The sequence below is a fragment of the Podarcis raffonei genome, chromosome 3 (genome assembly GCF_027172205.1).
Source record: "Podarcis raffonei isolate rPodRaf1 chromosome 3, rPodRaf1.pri, whole genome shotgun sequence".
In the NCBI taxonomy this organism is placed as follows: Eukaryota; Metazoa; Chordata; class Lepidosauria; order Squamata; family Lacertidae; genus Podarcis; species Podarcis raffonei.
In genome coordinates, this window is record NC_070604.1 from 70,740,760 (window position 1) to 70,757,653 (window position 16,894).

Below are 16,894 nucleotides of genomic sequence, written 5' to 3' on the forward strand. Positions count from 1 at the left end.
GACGCCAGGCATCAGATGACCAATCCAAGAGCCCCAGGTCCCGGAGCCCAACGCACCAAGGCAACTCGACAGAGCTCACGGACTTCCAGGTATACCAGTTGCCCCACCCCAACATAGAGAAAATTTATGTTGACGTACAGATAGAGGGGGCCCCATGCCGCATGGAGCTTGACACGGGTTCAACTCTATCCATAATCTCGGCAAGGACCTTAAGGAAACTGTGTCCTACTGGGGGTCCCAAACTCAGGCCGGCCCCATTCACCCTCCGGGACTTCCAAAAACGTAAGGTCCCCACAATGGGGGTGGGGACCTTCAGGGTGCAATACCGAGGGCGGACGCGGCAACTGGACTTGCTTGTGGTCAAGGGCCCCTACATTAGCTTACTGGGATTGGCATGGTTTGGACCACTGGGGCTAGCCGTCACCGGGGTGAACCACACTAGCTTACAAGTGGACGTGGACGCCATATGCAAGGAATTTCCGGGGGTTTTCGATGGGAAATTGGGACAGTATACGGGCCCCCCCATTGCACTACAGCTTGACCCCGCAGTACGACCGGTCAGGCTCAAGGCCCGCCGGGTCCCGTTCGCCCTGAAACCCCGTATAGACGAGGAATTGGACCGGCTCGTGGAGCAAGGAGTGCTGGAGCCGGTGCCTAATGCCTCCTGGGAAACCCCAATCGTCACGCCCGTCAAGCCTAATGGTTCAGTCCGCATCTGCGCAGACTACAAATGTACCATAAACAAGGCCCTCACGGCCCATGCATACCCAGTGCCAGTGGTCAGCCATGTTCTTGCCACCCTGGCTGGGTCGAAAATTTTTGGCAAGCTGGACTTGGCCCAAGCATATCAACAGCTGCCAGTAGATGAGGCCACAGCAGAGGCACAGACGATTGTGACGCACAGAGGAGCATTCAGGGTAAAGCGGCTGCAATTCGGTGTCAGCGTGGCACCAGGCATATTCCAGAATCTAATGGACTCTCTACTTAAAGGGATTCCTGGCGTCACCCCCTTCTTCGATGATGTGTTGATTGCCGGGCCCACACCAGAGGAGTTTGAGGACCGCCTCCGCACCGTTCTGCACCGTTTCCAGACGGCGGGTCTCAAGGTGAAGCGGGAAAAATGTCTACTAGGAGTGCCTCAGGTGGACTTTCTGGGATTTATGGTGGACGCAGAAGGGGTCCACCCGACTGGGGACAAGGTACGGGCCATTTGTGATGCCCCAGCGCCCAAGAACAAGACTGAACTTCAGGCCTTCTTGGGACTATTGAACTTTTACCATTCCTTCCTTCCCCACAAGGTGGCGGTAGCAGAGCCCCTACACAGACTCCTGGACAAGCGGGCCCCTTGGGTGTGGGGCCAGCGCCAGGAGGCCGCATTCCAGGCAGTCAAGGACTTGCTTGTCTCAAACTCGGTCTTGGCACACTTCGACGAGAGGCTGCCGGTGGTGCTAGCATGCGATGCCTCGCCCTATGGAATTGGCGCTGTCCTGGGACACCAACTCCCGGATGGAAGAGAGGTACCGGTGGCATACTTTTCCCAGACACTCAACGCAACCGAGCGGAACTACTCGCAAATCGACAAGGAGGGTCTGGCAATCGTGAAGGGAGTAAAAAAATTCCATGATTTCTTGTACGGGTGGCCCTTCACCGTGGTGACTGACCACAAGCCGTTGCTTGGCTTATTTGCCCCTGAAAAGCAGACCCTCCAAGTGCTGTCTCCTCGCGTCCTCAGGTGGTCAATTTTCCTTGCCAGCTACCAGTATGCACTGATTCACCGTCCGGGGAAGGCGATGGGCCATGCGGATGCCCTCAGCAGGCTACCACTACCGGAAACAGGCCCCGACCCAGCACCTGCACAAGAGGTTATGAGCCTGGAGCTGCTTCCCGACCGCCCCATTCAGGCACAAGAAGTTGCACACCATTCCAAGAAAGATAGGGTCATCTCCCGGGTCCTGGACTGGGTGTGGAGGGGATGGCCCAGCAGCAGCCCCGGGCCAGAATTCGCCGGCTACACAACCCGCAAACATGAACTGTCGGCCCACAAGGGGTGCCTGTTATGGGGAAGCAGGGTCGTTGTTCCCCAGTCCCTCCGCAAAAGGGTCCTCACAGCCCTACACGAGACACACCCAGGGGTAGTAAGAATGAAGGCCCTTGCCAGGAGTTATGTGTTGTGGCCGGGGATCGACGGAGAGATAGAGGCCTGGGTCAAACACTGCCAGGCCTGCCAAGAATCCCGCCCAGATCCCCCAAGGGCCCCAGTCCAGTCCTGGGAGTCCACCCGAGCACCATGGTCACGCCTGCATGTGGACTTCGCTGGCCCCTTTCAGGGGAAAACATTCTTCATAGTGGTGGACTCCTACACCAAATGGCTGGAAGTCGCACTGGTACCGTCCACTTCTACGTCCGCAGCCATCCGGGTACTACGCAGGCTGTTTGCAACCCACGGGCTCCCTGACACTCTCGTCTCAGACAACGGGACTGCATTTATGTCAGGAGAATTCCAAACCTTCACAGCGCAGAACGCCATCCGCCACATCCGTTCGGCGCCATTCCATCCTGCCACCAATGGCCAAGCAGAACGCATGGTGCGGACCACCAAGGACACCCTTCGCCGCATGACGCAAGGGGATTGGGAGTACCGCCTTGCCACATTCCTTCTAGCACAGCACAGCACCCCCAGCTCAACGACTGGCCGGAGCCCCGCTGAACTACTAATGGGTCGGCGCCTTGCAATCAGATTGGACCGCATTCACCCCGATAGAGCTCAGGATGAGGTAGTGGTGGGGGAAGGCAGGAACCCCCGGACCTTCGAGGCCCAGGACCCAGTGTACGCAAAGAATTTTGGGGCAGGCCCAGCATGGGTACCCGCCACAGTCACCAGGGTCACTGGCCCCATGTCGTACGAGGTGCTAACAGATGGGGGGCAATGCTGGCGCCGCCACTGTGACCAGATACGGCGACGATTCCCGGGAGAAAACCAGGAGGAGGAAAGGTCAGAGGAGTCCCAAGGAAACAGAGGGGCAGTGAGGCCCATAGAGCACGAGGGGCCAGCAGGAGAGGCAGAATCAGTAAATACAGAGAGGACCTGCGAGGCCGAAAGAACACCGGAACCAGAACCACGACTGAGCGAGCCGGTTGCGCCAGACCAAATAGCCCCATCACAGCCAGCATCCTTGGAACACGAGCCAGAACCTGAACCCCGGACCAGGGAACACCCCAGGCCGCAACGCACACGTAGGCCGCCAGCGTACCTCGAGGACTATGAATGCGACCTCCCGGGCAGGACTGGAACTTAGAGGGGAGGGGTGTTATGTACTGAGTTGAATAGGATCCAAACTGCAGCAGTCTGATTGGTCCTAGAACAATAGGATCCAAAAGGCAGCAGTCTGATTGGTCCTAGAACAATAGGATTCAGAATGCAGCAGTCTGATTGGTCCTAGAACAATGCAGCAGTATGATTGGTTGGCAGGAACTACCCAATCATGCTCCAGATAGAAGTGAATCCACAACCTGATTGGCTTACAGTAGAATTCCGGAATTAGCCAATCATGTGCAGCCCATTGTGTAAATAATGTATATAAAGCAGATACTTTGAGGGGACATTCATTCATTCCTCCTCACCACTATGAGCTGAATAAAGAGCATGAAATCACTTCGCGACTCTGAGTATATTTCACATTGTTTGTCATTTCAAAACATCAACAGGTCAATTTTCACTGCTGTTCCCTAGAGATGTAAGGGTTCTCCTCGGTTTCTCAGAGCTGAAATTACGAAACTGTTTTTTCTTCTGCCACCACACCTCCAAGGGTGAACAAAACCAGCCTGTGGCCCAACTAAACTGAACATAATCCACCAGCCATGTAAGAAGGCCCAGCAGTGTTTCAATACGTTTTGTACTTTTGCTGCATGCTTGGGGGGAAAACAGGATAAAGGAACACCAGGACAGAGGACAAAATTATACCACAACGCTTCATTCTTGGTAAAATCATCACCTGCTAATTTTTTGTTAGTTTTTCCTTCATTCCCTCTCTCTCTCTCTCTCTCTCTCTCTCTCTCTCTCTCTCTCTCACACACACACACACACACACACACATTTTAGCCAATCATGGTCCTTCCTGAGGCTTCTAAAACAGCAGTTAAAGAACCTATCAGAAAATGTGGGCGTGGGGGCTCTGTGCCTCCCTTTTAAGTGGCACACCATGCAGCAACCTTCTTGACATCTTGCCAGAGGCTGTGCTTTGTGGCATCAGTTTGGTGTGCTGCTTTCTGCTTCCCTCATTTCCCTCTTTCCTCCTCCTTTCGACATAGGCTCTGATGTCTGTGCATAGTGGAAACAAAAATGGACTTGTTTTCATTATCTTAGAGGCAGCAACCATTCAGTTACTTCTCACTGACAATCAAGGTTGCTCTAGGAATCCAAACCCCACTTGACTGTTCAGAAGCTTGTGTGTAATATTCAAAGCCTTTAAAAGGAACAAATGGCAGGAGCTTGTGTCTTTCAAATCCTTCCTGGGATGTGTAAATGTTAAACTGGTTTGGCTATGCAAAGCTGTCAAAATTACATTGGCAGATTTTCAGCAAAGGTTAATGAAACTCAAATAAATAAGATGATGATGTTGTGCTCAGACACTCTTATCATTCCATTATGCATCTTAGAAGTACAACAAAATGTTGCAATGCAGAGTGCCGCTTTTCAGGGTTCCACCCCAACTAGCCATGTCCTCTTCCAGGATACACCAGGTCACTTCCCTCCCCACAGGTTTTCGTCTCTCCCACCTCCTTCTCCTCAGTCAGTATTCTATGGTTGCTGAGCATGCTCAGTTCCCAATTGACTATTTTGGCTATTTTGGAAAATTCATGTTGTATGTATAGCGTATTCAGGTGGTTTGCCAGGCGGGGCAAAGGGAGAATTCGACCTATAGATCTTCCTGATTTTTTTAATGCTGGCCAAAGAAATGCCGACCTTTACTCCTTCTAGCATTTCTTAAGAGCAATCAGTAGTTTTAAATGTATTTGCCAAGTGTGGCATGTTTCTCTCTTCAGCTGCAAGCCTAGGTACGTTTCCTTTTATGTAAACCCTATCAAAATCAACAACTTTTTTCATAGTGAATATATTGCTTTACAATCAAAGAAGGCAGGGTCAGTTGCCAAGAGACTTTTTTTCTTACCTCTCCCAATTTGTGTCTTGATTGGCAGAAGGAAAGGAGACTCTGCATTTAGTTATTATTACCACATTTCTCCAGCCACTTCCAGCCTAATGTTCCTCAACCCTACTTTAATTTGATGGAGGAAGGCTGGGGGGCATGTGAAACCATGCACATTCAAGAGGGTCTGTTTTTATTCTACTGAATCCAACTTCTACCCAGACCCCTGGGGGAAGGGGAAACAATTGACTGGGAGGGGGTGCCCATGACACTTTCTCAAAATTCCAAATGTGCCTTTGGTCCTAAAAGGTTGCCCACTGTACAGCATTCAGCTCTATGCTGGTTGCCAGTGCCAGAGCAAGGGAGGTGACAGTGGACCAAACACTTGTTGTGGTCGTAAATTGTGCTTCAAAAGGGCATACCATCTCAGTTAGAGACACAACCATGTGAGCAGCAATCTTGTCTAAGCCTGCAGTCCTATGCACACCTACCAGGGAGTAAGTTCCATTGGACTCAGGTGGACCTAGATACGTATAGGGTTACACTCATAAGAGCCAACTCCCAAGGGCCGAGGTCCCTTCGGTCCCCCAATAAAAACACTTGAGGGGTTTGGGGGCCCCCAAAGTTGATGGGCATTGCCATTCAAATGGTGTGTGTGTGTGCCTTGTGATCAATTACCTGACCACACAACCCCCATATTTTATTCAAGTTGGCAACCCTGGTTGCATTGCAAGTTAATGAATTGAGATTTGACTTCTATGACTAAATAAAAATAAACAAAGAGGTTTGTCTCGCTTTAGGAAGAAGTGAGGCTCAATGGGCATCTGGACAAGATAAGAGTACTGTATTGGAATGCTAGTTTAATCTTTTCCCAATGAAATAACCATTCACTTAATCAGGACGGAAGCAGGATGAAAACGTTCCACTCAGCAGATAAATCCACCAGCTCCCTTATCCTATCTCCACCACTGCAAATGCATTTAGTTGTCATCTGGTATTTCTGTTTTCATTCTAATTCTTTCTGCCTTGTTATTCTGTCAGTTTCTTAATCTATTTACACTGACTTTATTTTTAGTATGTCTATTGTGACAGTAAATCCTAGAATTGCCTTCGGTGTTGTCTGAAAATGGCCATTATCAAATCATAATGCCTAGCCAGATGAAGTCCTGTAAGGGCCCTAGGCAATCACTAGGCATCCTCAACAGCTGCCTGCATTTGAGTCCTGCATATCAATTCTCACCTTGGAGGGGGCCCTGCAGTATTATCAGGAGTGGAGGAGGAGGTAAGTGTATTTATTAAAATTTGGATTACAGCTCGGCAAAGTGCTCCTTACTTTATTTATGAAAGCTTTTTAGTCTGCACATTAATAAAGCCGCTATCTCAATCTTTTATTGGTAAACTATGTAAAATGCAAATGATCTGGAATCCAATTAATTTCTAGAAGGTTGCAGCTGTTTTGAGTCCTATTCACAAAGACATGTGTGTGGATGTGGTTGAATGTGCCTGTGTTTGATTGCTAAGAAAATCAGGCTTTATTATTGAAGCCCCGACTTTCAAAATTTGAACTATTGTTCATCAGTAGTGCTAAATGCAAACAGATAATATCCAAACTGCATTGCTTGTTATTAAAAAGGCTGTGAAATGTGGCTAATTTAGGACCAAGGCAAAGTATAGGAATTGCAAAAGAGTTGTTTCAAAATTTGTTCATTTGAGCAAAGCCAAAGTTTGATTTATGGTCTTCAGCGATGTATTATGAGATTTGCTAGTGCACTAGTGCACACATTTGCATAAACAAGTATCTTACATCACAATAATGTCAATTCTGGAGACTTAGCAATAATACTCTTGAGATTGTACTGTACACTTTGAAAGAAAGAATTGCATTGGCTTTGATAAACTAGCTTAATTTGAGGATTTAGCATGGGCCAGAATTAGTCCGCTTGCTCCAAAAATTCAGCAATAACCACACTGTTACCACAATTCTAATACTTATTTATAGATGAATAGAGGTTTAAAGGTGTTAGTATGCCAATATAAAATGGTTTATGAGCAACAAAATGGCTTTAAATAGAATTGATTGATTGATTGATTGATTGATTGATTGCATTTCTATCTCACCTCTCTTCCAACTGAACTCAAGGTTGCATACATTGTTCTCTTTTTCCCCATTTTATCTTCAAAACAACCCTGTAAGATAGGTTAGGATGTGAGACTGTGATTGACAAAGTCATCCAGTGAGTTTTGTGGTTGAACCCTGATCTCCTAAGTCCTAGTCCAACACTCTAACCACAACATCACACAGGCTCACTTAATAGTAGAGGGGGTGATTACACCACAGCAGTAGGCAGGTCACTAAATATAAATGAAAAAAGTGAATATTCCCACAGTTAAAAGGCTGAATACTTCTGTTCTGAGGGAGCGGGTGGCGCTGTGGTCTAAACCACTGAGCCTCTTGGGCTTGCTGATCAGAAAGTTGGCGGTTCAAATCTGCACGATGGAGTGAGCTCCTGTTGCTCTGTCCCAGCTTCTGCCAACCTAGCAGTTTGAAAGCACACCAGTGCAAGTCGATAAATAGGTACCGCTGGGCTGAAAGATAAACTATGTTTTCATGCGCTCTGACTTCAGTCACTGTGTCCCTTTGCGCCAGAAGTGGTTTAGTTATGCTGGCCACATGACCCGGAAAGCTGTCTGTGGACAAGTACTGGCTCCCTCGGCCTGAAGCTCAAAAATCAAAATTGGAGAATATTCAGCATTGCCTTAGCTGTGGAACACAGTTACATTTGCTAGAGGTAATAAAACTTCCCAAGTGCAAATTCAGAGGAATGTTATAAAGAATAAGATGTTGACAAGGGTGAGGGGCTCAACTTTTGTATTAACTGGAGCCATTTAAATATCCTATAGATGAAATTTGATGAGCTTATGAGTATTTAGGAGGATTTAATGGACTCAAACCTCCCTTTCTCTCCCTCCTCCCGAAAGCTTCTATTCTTAAGCCCATTTCTTATTTCATATTTTGGAGGGTTTCAAAGCAGCTAGATTAATTTTGCGCTTCAAAACAATTGTGTTAAAATGCTTAGGAAAAAGAGATTACTTTAAATCATTGCACTAAAACCTGATGAATATTATGCAATATAGCTGATATTTACTATAGAAAGAGGTGTTTATATAGTTATCCCGAAATTCTCTCTCTCTCTCTCTCGGCAGAAATATACATACATATGAGTTATCTCATTTTATCCCCACAGCCACCCTATGAGGTACATTAGACTGAGGGAGTGTAATTGGCCAAGTGAGCTTCATAGAGTTTGGGTGGGAAAACAGATGAAGTACTTCCTTGGGGTAAAAGTAATTGATTTGGGTCTACAGATAAATCTTGATCCCTAGAGCCCTGCAAGAAAAAACAAACTCATTCAGTATTTAGCCAAGGCAATTGTTATGTCAGGGTAAGCATTTTGGTTTGCCATATGGAATGATGCATCTGTCTCTTTTCCCCATGCACTGCCAACCCCCCACTCCACCTGAGCCAATTTCAGGAGTCGGGGTGGGGGTGGGAGGAAGAGAAGCCTGTAGCACAAGTGGAAGACCTTGTTCAGCACTTCTGCTGATGGGTGCAATTGGCTGAATCCTCCTCGTTTTTGAGAGAGGGACAGGAGAGAGGGAGCAAGAACAACTCTTTCTCAGGAAAACTAAGCCCAAATTCAGTCTTGCCACTGTTATGATGTCATGTTTGGCTCCTCTGAGCTAATGAGTATGCTTCACAATATTCATCAATGGAAAGTAGTAAACACTTGAAGCACAAAAATGTTCTATATCATGTTTTTAATATTATGTTAGGAGCCACCCAGAGCGGCTGGGGAGGGACGGCCAGATGGGTGCGGTCTAAGTAATATGTTGTTGTTGTTTGTTTTCTACCCACATCAGGATCTGTTAAATTTATCCAAGGATGCACAATAGTTTTTGGAAGACTTCCATTGACAATGTCATGTGGGCATCACATTTTGAAGGTCATCCATTGCCCAGTGGGCTTAGAGAGTCAAAAATATCTAGTTTTCTGCTGAGCACCATGATTTCCTGTCAGCTTATGCATCTAAGAGTATATGTGGATATGAGTGACACTCTGTGGAAAGAATCAGACACTAAGGACATACAATACAAAGAAAAATAGCTGTGCCTAGCATTCAGGTAGTATACTAAAGTCATGTTCATTTGATCAGAACACAGGAGCACCTGTCATTCTCTAGAATGTGCCACTTTTTGGAGGTCATTACTGTACATAGGTAGGGGTCCTTGACCATTGGCCACAGTGGCTGGGGCTGATGGGATTTGTAGTTCAAGTACATCTGGAGGTCACTCCATTGACTTTCTGCTTGATGCTATATCTGTATAAACAAATTAGCTTGATGTCCCTAGTTTGTGTAAACGTGACTTGGGATGGGGAAGGGAAGGAGTAGGAAGGGAAGAAGGCTTGAATCTGTTCCTGTTGAAAATAGAACAGCAACCCAAGAAACAATTACAGTCATAATAATAACTGCTTACGTGCTTTATTAACAATTAGGCAGTATACAGTTCTGTTAATCCATGCTTAGTCATTTTATAGTATTTTAACTATGCATCAAGCAATATGGTGAGGCAGTTTAGAGAATGACATATGAAGTGCAATATCTGAAATCCAGATTTAGACATTCATTAAACACCTCCATAAAATCTGTGGTAATTCAGTTTAGCTTGGTCAGAGTGGAACTTGGGGTGATGACATATCATTTTCAATAAATGAACATTTTTCAGTGAGTCCGTTAAAAGCGAGAGAGAGAGGCAGATTCTCCAACAAACATGCTAGCTTTTTCCAGGACTGCAATTTGTTTGCCATTTTGTGCAAATGTGATAATAGAATCATTTCACCCTTGGTGAACAGGTAAAGACATGCTTATCTGTTTTAAAATCTGGATAGAGGAGTCTTCTGCAAAGGAAAAAAAAGGACATTATTATCCCTTTGATCTTTGTCACTTACAGCATTAAATGAAAACCATTTTAAACAGTGGCATTATATTAAATGAATCTAAGTGCTCACGTAGGGCTCAGACTATTGTAAGAGCACGGAGATAAAATCATCCAGGTTGGCTATAAGCCACCCAGTTCCAGCACCTAGTCCCTTCTTTTTAGTAACATGTCCCAACAGTAGCTTCAACAGGGTCATCTCTAGATTATAACCCCTCCTCTGCCCAGCAAAAAAGCCATCAGTGGGTCCCCTTAGCTTACTTTCTAATCACCTCCTAGCCGCTTTGCCTTAAAAATCACCACTCAACTGAGAGGTGTGCTATTTGACCTGAGAGGTCAAATAGAGAGAGTGAAAGCTTTTAGCCTCTCAGGGGGTTTGCTATAGTTGACATTCATTTCCCTGCCATGGACCACTGCTTCTGTATAGAGGCAAAATTATTTTCTCCCAGGATAAACACTGAAAGTGCACACAACACTGCATGGGCTGGCCATGTATTGGTGACTGCCCATCAGCTGTTTGAGTAGGCAGGCTGAAGCACCCTGTGCAGCTGCAGTTAAAAGCTGCATCCAGGTTCCTCAGCAAGGGTTACTATGACGGCTCTGAGAAGCAACAACAGCGCTACTTCCGGGTTGGCGCCTCCAGGCAATGGCGGAGTTCCTCCGATCGGGAAGAACTTGCTCCATGGAAATCAGGGTCTGACCGCCACGGCGAAGGCGGAGACCCACTGAAATCACAGGCGGGAGAAGCTTGTGAACCTGGGATTCGGCTGGCACCTTTTGCGCCTCCCCTACTCGCGGGGAAACCCTGATTTGGGGATCCGGAGCGAAGTGGGGTGAGCAGCGCGGTGCTTCGAATTGACTGCTTCTTTCACGGAGTGAAGCCGCATCGCTGTTGCCGGAGAGCGCTGACTTTTTCCTGTGGACAATTTGACTTTAAACAACTACCCGTGAGTAGAACGGAAAATTGGATCTTTAAATTTATTAATTTGGCATCGAAACGGGAAGGTTTTAAACAGGAAGTCCGCCTTCCTCTTTTGTAAATAGATTGAAGCAAAGACATTGCAAGTTAAAGCCTTGGAAAGTCTTTTGTAAAGGATTAAATCTCCATCGGTTAAAACTATTAAACCCCCCTTGGAAGCAGGAGAAGAGGGGGGAAATTTTGGACCTAGCGAGCCTGCAGGAGAGAGTGAAAAATCAAATTACCACTGCTCTGAACCTGGAAACGGGCTGCCAGTAAGATTGACGTCTTGGGAGAGTTCATTGACTGTGAACAGAAAGTATGTTGACAGATGGCTAAACAAGAGAAATATATTGTCTCCATTGTCCCCTTCTGCATTTAAAAAGGAGGAAAAGTAACTGAAAATTGAAACTAACTTTATAGTTTAAATTGTGTTTGAAAGGATTGATACAAGTGGAGACTGTTTCCCTCTAGAGGGAGCTTTTGAAACTGTTACAAGAGTGGAGCTGGGGTTTTTCCAGCTGCAAGATAAGAACTGTGAGAATCAGAGTTTGACCTTGGATTTTAAGAATGTTGACAGAAGGAGCCTTAGTGACTGTATTATGTAAGATAAGCTATTCGTTGGAACAGCTCCACAAGAAGACGGATGTTATGACTACTAAACTTGAGAACTTGGGACAAAAAGTGATTAATTTGGGACAAAAAGTGATCAGCAATACAGAAATTGTTCAGGATTTGACACAGGAACCTACTTTGACAGGACAAACTGGGGAGAAGACGAAGGAGAAAGTTGTTGTTGTTGAACCTAAAGTAATACAAGTGGGAGCCCCAGCCTTACAGAGGCAAATCGAGGACTATAAGTGGAGGCCTTTTATGAATGAATATAGAAAAAGTCAGAATTTGAAGATTGGAGCCCTGCTTGGACTGGAGAAGGAAGGCTGGATAGACTCTTTCATGCAGGGATTTGCAGACCTTTGGGTCCTGAATTTGGGTCAGGAGGTGATTGGAGTTGTGGGGGCCTTTGGATCTGGAGGAGCCTTGAAACATGATTTGAGATATTGTATGGACCTTGGTTCTAGCTGTGGAGAGTTGGCTGGTCTGTCGAGAGGGAATGGGGGCATGGTTGGGTCGGGGGCCCCCCAAGACCTGCTCTTCAGCATCTTCAGCATCAAAGAATATGAAGAAAAACTGCAGAAGGGACTTGGAAAAGATTTAAGAGCCTCGGACAGAAGATCTCCAGGTTGATGAACTATATGGAATGGACGGAAATGACTGGCAGAATCCGAGACCAGGGAGAAGAGATGGTGGAAGAAGATTGGGAAAGTTTAAAGTTTATATATAGAAATATTGTAAAATTAATGAGTGTTAGAAAATTGTTGGAATGAAACTTTATGGCTTTAGCAGAAATGTTATAAGGAGTTAAGTATAAATAAGTACTTTAGTATTAATGGAAAATAAGGTTAAAAATATGTTAAGATATTCATAATGATAAAAATAGAGAAAGATGGAAAGGAATTGCTGAAACAAGTAACAGAAGTGGAATACAAAAAGGGAGGTGAGAGGAGGTCGATGAAATAAGGGAATGAACGATAGAGTAATGAAATGGTATGGTATATGTTTTTAAATTGTTGTTGTTTTGTTTTGTTTTGTTTAGTGTGTTAAGGTTGTGTTTTGTATTGTTTATATATTGTATTGTACTGTTTCTTCTTTTTTTCTTTTTTCTTTTCTGTTCTATTTTGTCTTTTTCTCTTGCCTTTTTTCTTCTTTTTTCTTTTCTTATAAGTCTTAAAAGTAATAAAGATTATTTTTTAAAAAAGAGAAGCAACAACAGCATCTAGCTTCTCTCATGGCAACAGCAAATGTGGCTTTTTCAGGATCTTTGTCTTCATTTTTACCTACCGTGTAGCTTAATAGTAGAACCCATGTTGTTTTGCACACACAGAAACTCCCAAGTTCACTTCCTAGCATCTCCAGGTTTGGGGGGGTCAGTTTGGGTGTATGAAGGTGATGTGAAAGTTATCTGCCTGAGACCCCGTCGAGACCCACTACCAGTCACAGTAGATGACACTGGCAGCTGCTTACAAATTCCTGCCAGGTGCCCAAGCCAATGCATGCTTACTCAAAAGCAAGTTCTCCTGTGTGAATAGGACATTATGCGGGGGTCACCCGGGCCCTTGGACTGGCATATTTCTACCCTGTGTTGCTATTGTGCCTATAGAAAGAGTTGTGGGTCCTGCAGTCACCTCACTGACCCTTTCCCCAGCTTGTTCTTATTCTTCTCTTTTGTTTCTCATTCTCTTCAACAACAGTCTCCAAAATGTGGAGCTTTCCCTCTCTGCCCCATCCTCTGAGACATAAAGGCCCCTTCCACGTCCTCTTCTCTGACAGGTGAGTTTCATGGCACAATAAAGGCCCTCGCCAATCAAAGTATCCAGAATTAAGAGGGGAAGCAGGATTCTCATTCAGAGTTATGGGACTATTACAACCTCCCACATTACTCCTGGTTCATTTGCAATCAGCTTTTTCATTATCTTTCAGCTACACCGGTCCAGAATTATGTTAATTGCCTATTAACTACAGTTGGGTGATTCATTTATTCTTTTAATTTAGAGTATCGATAATGGATCTAACCTCTATTTTGCTTTTAAAACTTTTTGATACAGTCTGTGCTGTCAGTGCAGCGACAGTGAAAACACAATGTCAATACCGTCACTACCATGCAATCTCTCTAGGCAGCATTGCATCCTATATCTTTGGCGTCTCCTTGGACAGCTTTAAGTGGCACTTCGGCAAATTGTAGGAAAAAGTCACCCTACTCCCCCTTTTGCTGTTCCTTTATGTTTAAAAATAGGTTTCAGCTGGAGTGTTTTCAGAAATCTTTCTGACTTTTCTTTCAGCCTGTAGCATTCTTATACTTTTCAATATAGAGTGGCTTGGATGGCTCAGACATGGGAACTACAGTCCTTCCCAAAGATGTTTACATAGCTTTTGGAAGCAAATGGGATTTAGAAAAAAGTAACTGTGCTTGGATTATGAGCTTTTCTGTGCCTTTGAAGAAAGGGAAACTACATTCAAAAGGGGAAAAGGCTATACATCAGTGGATCTCCAGTTAGGGCTAGGAAGGTCTCCTGCCTACCCTTGGAGAGCTGCTGCCAGCCAATGTAGTAGTTGATACAGAACTAGACGACTTGCTAGATGACAACCTAATTTCCTATGGAAAGATTCCATGGAATGATACGTCATTATGACTTGTAGGGGGGGGGACTGCAATAGTAGTGTGCAAAACTCATAGGTAGCATTCTGCTTGATTTTTCAAGCCCCAAGCAGCAGCTGACAATTAGAACTCCATTTGTTGGTTGCTTTTGCTCTGCTGTCTAGTGTCATTATTTAGTATAGTCACTAAGTGCAATGGGGCTTTATTGTATTTGGGTGAGTCAGGAGTTTCTTGTTACCGTTCTGTTGGGGACAAATGACAAAGATCCTATTTACCTTCCTGACTCACAGTATTTGGGTGAGTCAGGAGTTTCTTGTTACAGGTCTCTTGGGGACAGATGACAAAGATCCTATTTACCTTCCTGACTCATAGCCTTCCAAAACATTGTCAGTTGCTCACTCCAGTTAAAGACTCCAGTTATTTGTAGTGCATTATGGGATATATATAAACAGTTGTTCTTATGCCACTCTGATTTGGCACAGAAATCAGACTAAAAATGGTTTGGTGGAAGATTTAGATTATTGTGAGCATACAAATGATTTGGCACTAAATGATATGAGAATACAGAAATCACAAGAATGCATAATGCTCATTTCTGTGGAATAATTCATGAATAGATTCATGAGAAGGTTGGCAGGTTGCAAAATGGCAACCATAATATTTCAGATCAGGGTTTGTTTACAGAACTGCACTATTCAGGCCTAATTACAACCACAGACACTTTTTTAATTATTTAAATTGTATTTATACTTTCCACCAAACCATCTGGCAGTATTGTAGCCCTTCTATTAATCAGAAACATTGGAAGTGGTGATGACGTACACCTCCACCCTCAACTGGTGTCACCTCCATGGATAGACTTTGTAAATGCCCAGATAGGGCTTTGGAACTTTGCCTCCAATTCTTCAAATAGTCCAGGGATATTTCCAGTGTGGTATATGAACATAGGAGCCAACTCCTAGGGGCTGAGGGGTCTTCAGCTCCCCCATAAGATATTTGAGCCCCCACCCAAGTTGAAGGGCACTGCCATTCGAATGGTGTATGTGTACTGCCTCATGTGATCTGTTATGTGGGGCGGGGCTTACCTCCCCCTCCCCCAATACTTTTTGTTCAGGTTGGCACCCCTGTATGTGAACAAATTCTGGAAGCCAATAAGATATAAATGCTTATGCTCGTGGTAGTTAGCATGACAATATGCCGGTGTTGCCAGGATCTCATTCTAATATTGCCTTTTAAAATTGTGCTGAGAGTTTTCTGAAGTATCTGTGGTGAATGCAAACCAGTTGGCATCATATTTAATTGTGCCCAAGTAAGCCAAGGATAACAGATTAGCATTTTGCCTCCACATTGCATTTGCTTTGTATTGGTAAAAATGGCTATGCAGGGCAGTGAGGAATTGAGACTTCAAATCTAAATGCACTTACCAAGGAGTGAATTCAGTGCCTTGCATCCTGAATTGCCCTTCTGCAAACAATAGGTTGCCTTCTAGTCACAGAAGAAACTCTGGTCCAGTGTAGGCTCTCATTAGCTGAAAGGATGGAGGCAATTTTCACTTGTTCCCCTAAGCTCCCCTCCTGCACTGCCTTCCCCACTGTTCTAGAGGGTTCTTCTTCAACTGCCTAGACCAGATTTTTAAATAATGCTGGGGGTTGTAGGAAGAATGAGTAAAAATCAACTTCCCATTCTCCTTTGGCCAGAGGGAACATCCCATCAGAGGAGTTCCACTGACACAAACTTAGAAGCCTAGTGGATTTACTTCCAAGCATAGTTCCTAAGAATTGCACTATACATCATATGCCAATTCCGTGTAAAAATTCTGCATGAATGTAACATAGCAATCAGATCATACATTGTGGAAAAGTGATGAAGTATATTATTAAGTGATGTGCGACACTGAGTAATGTATTGGGGTTTTTTTTTGGTTTTTAAAATTTATATTTATTTGTTTTATTTTAAAATCTTTAAGATAATATTTTAGTTTCCTGTTAATTATGTTGCTTTGAATGTATTCTTTGTATCTGACTTTCTGTAGTGTTTTATTCTGGATGGTTTTAGTTGAAGTTTTAACATGTTGCAAACAGCTTTGAAGTTTTTTCTTAAAAATATAAAGTGGTATAAAAATGAAATGAATAATGATGATGGTGCTAATGATGATGTGGGGATTTCTTCTTTCAGCCTTTTAGTATCACTTCATTCTATATACTGATGGAGGCCCTCCTGTCTCTCCCCATTTGGCCCATGAGTTTGCAAAGCCCTGTGTGTTGAGCTTTGCAAGCGCCAATGATCAGCTGATCACTAAGGCTTGCCAGAAGCCTGTGCCTTTGCCCACAGGACTTTGTTTCAAACCATGCAGGCATATATGGCTCACCTGATTTCATTGTGACATCAGGTGATTGATTACCTGTCAGAATTGGCCCACGGGGATGGGGGAGATCAGGATCTGGCCTGTGGCATAACAATGGTCAATATCTATTTAATCATTTCTTTAAATAATTTCTATTGTGCTTTTCTACACTAGAGTGTACTCAAAGCAAGTTTACAGTAAAACAACAGATAACAAAACTCAAAATTATAAAAATGAAG

General features: G+C 44.5%; 1 protein-coding gene across 1 annotated transcript; it reads left to right on the forward strand.

Moving 5' to 3' along the window:
* Window positions 1-356: 356 nt before the first annotated feature.
* On the forward strand, window positions 357-2,945 carry LOC128410686 (uncharacterized protein K02A2.6-like; the record flags this gene model as incomplete). Its single annotated transcript, XM_053382251.1, has 3 exons — window positions 357-1,298; window positions 1,392-2,198; window positions 2,820-2,945. Coding segments are annotated over 3 exons (1,875 nt in total), but the record flags the coding sequence as incomplete, so codon positions are not given.
* Window positions 2,946-16,894: the final 13,949 nt, after the last annotated feature.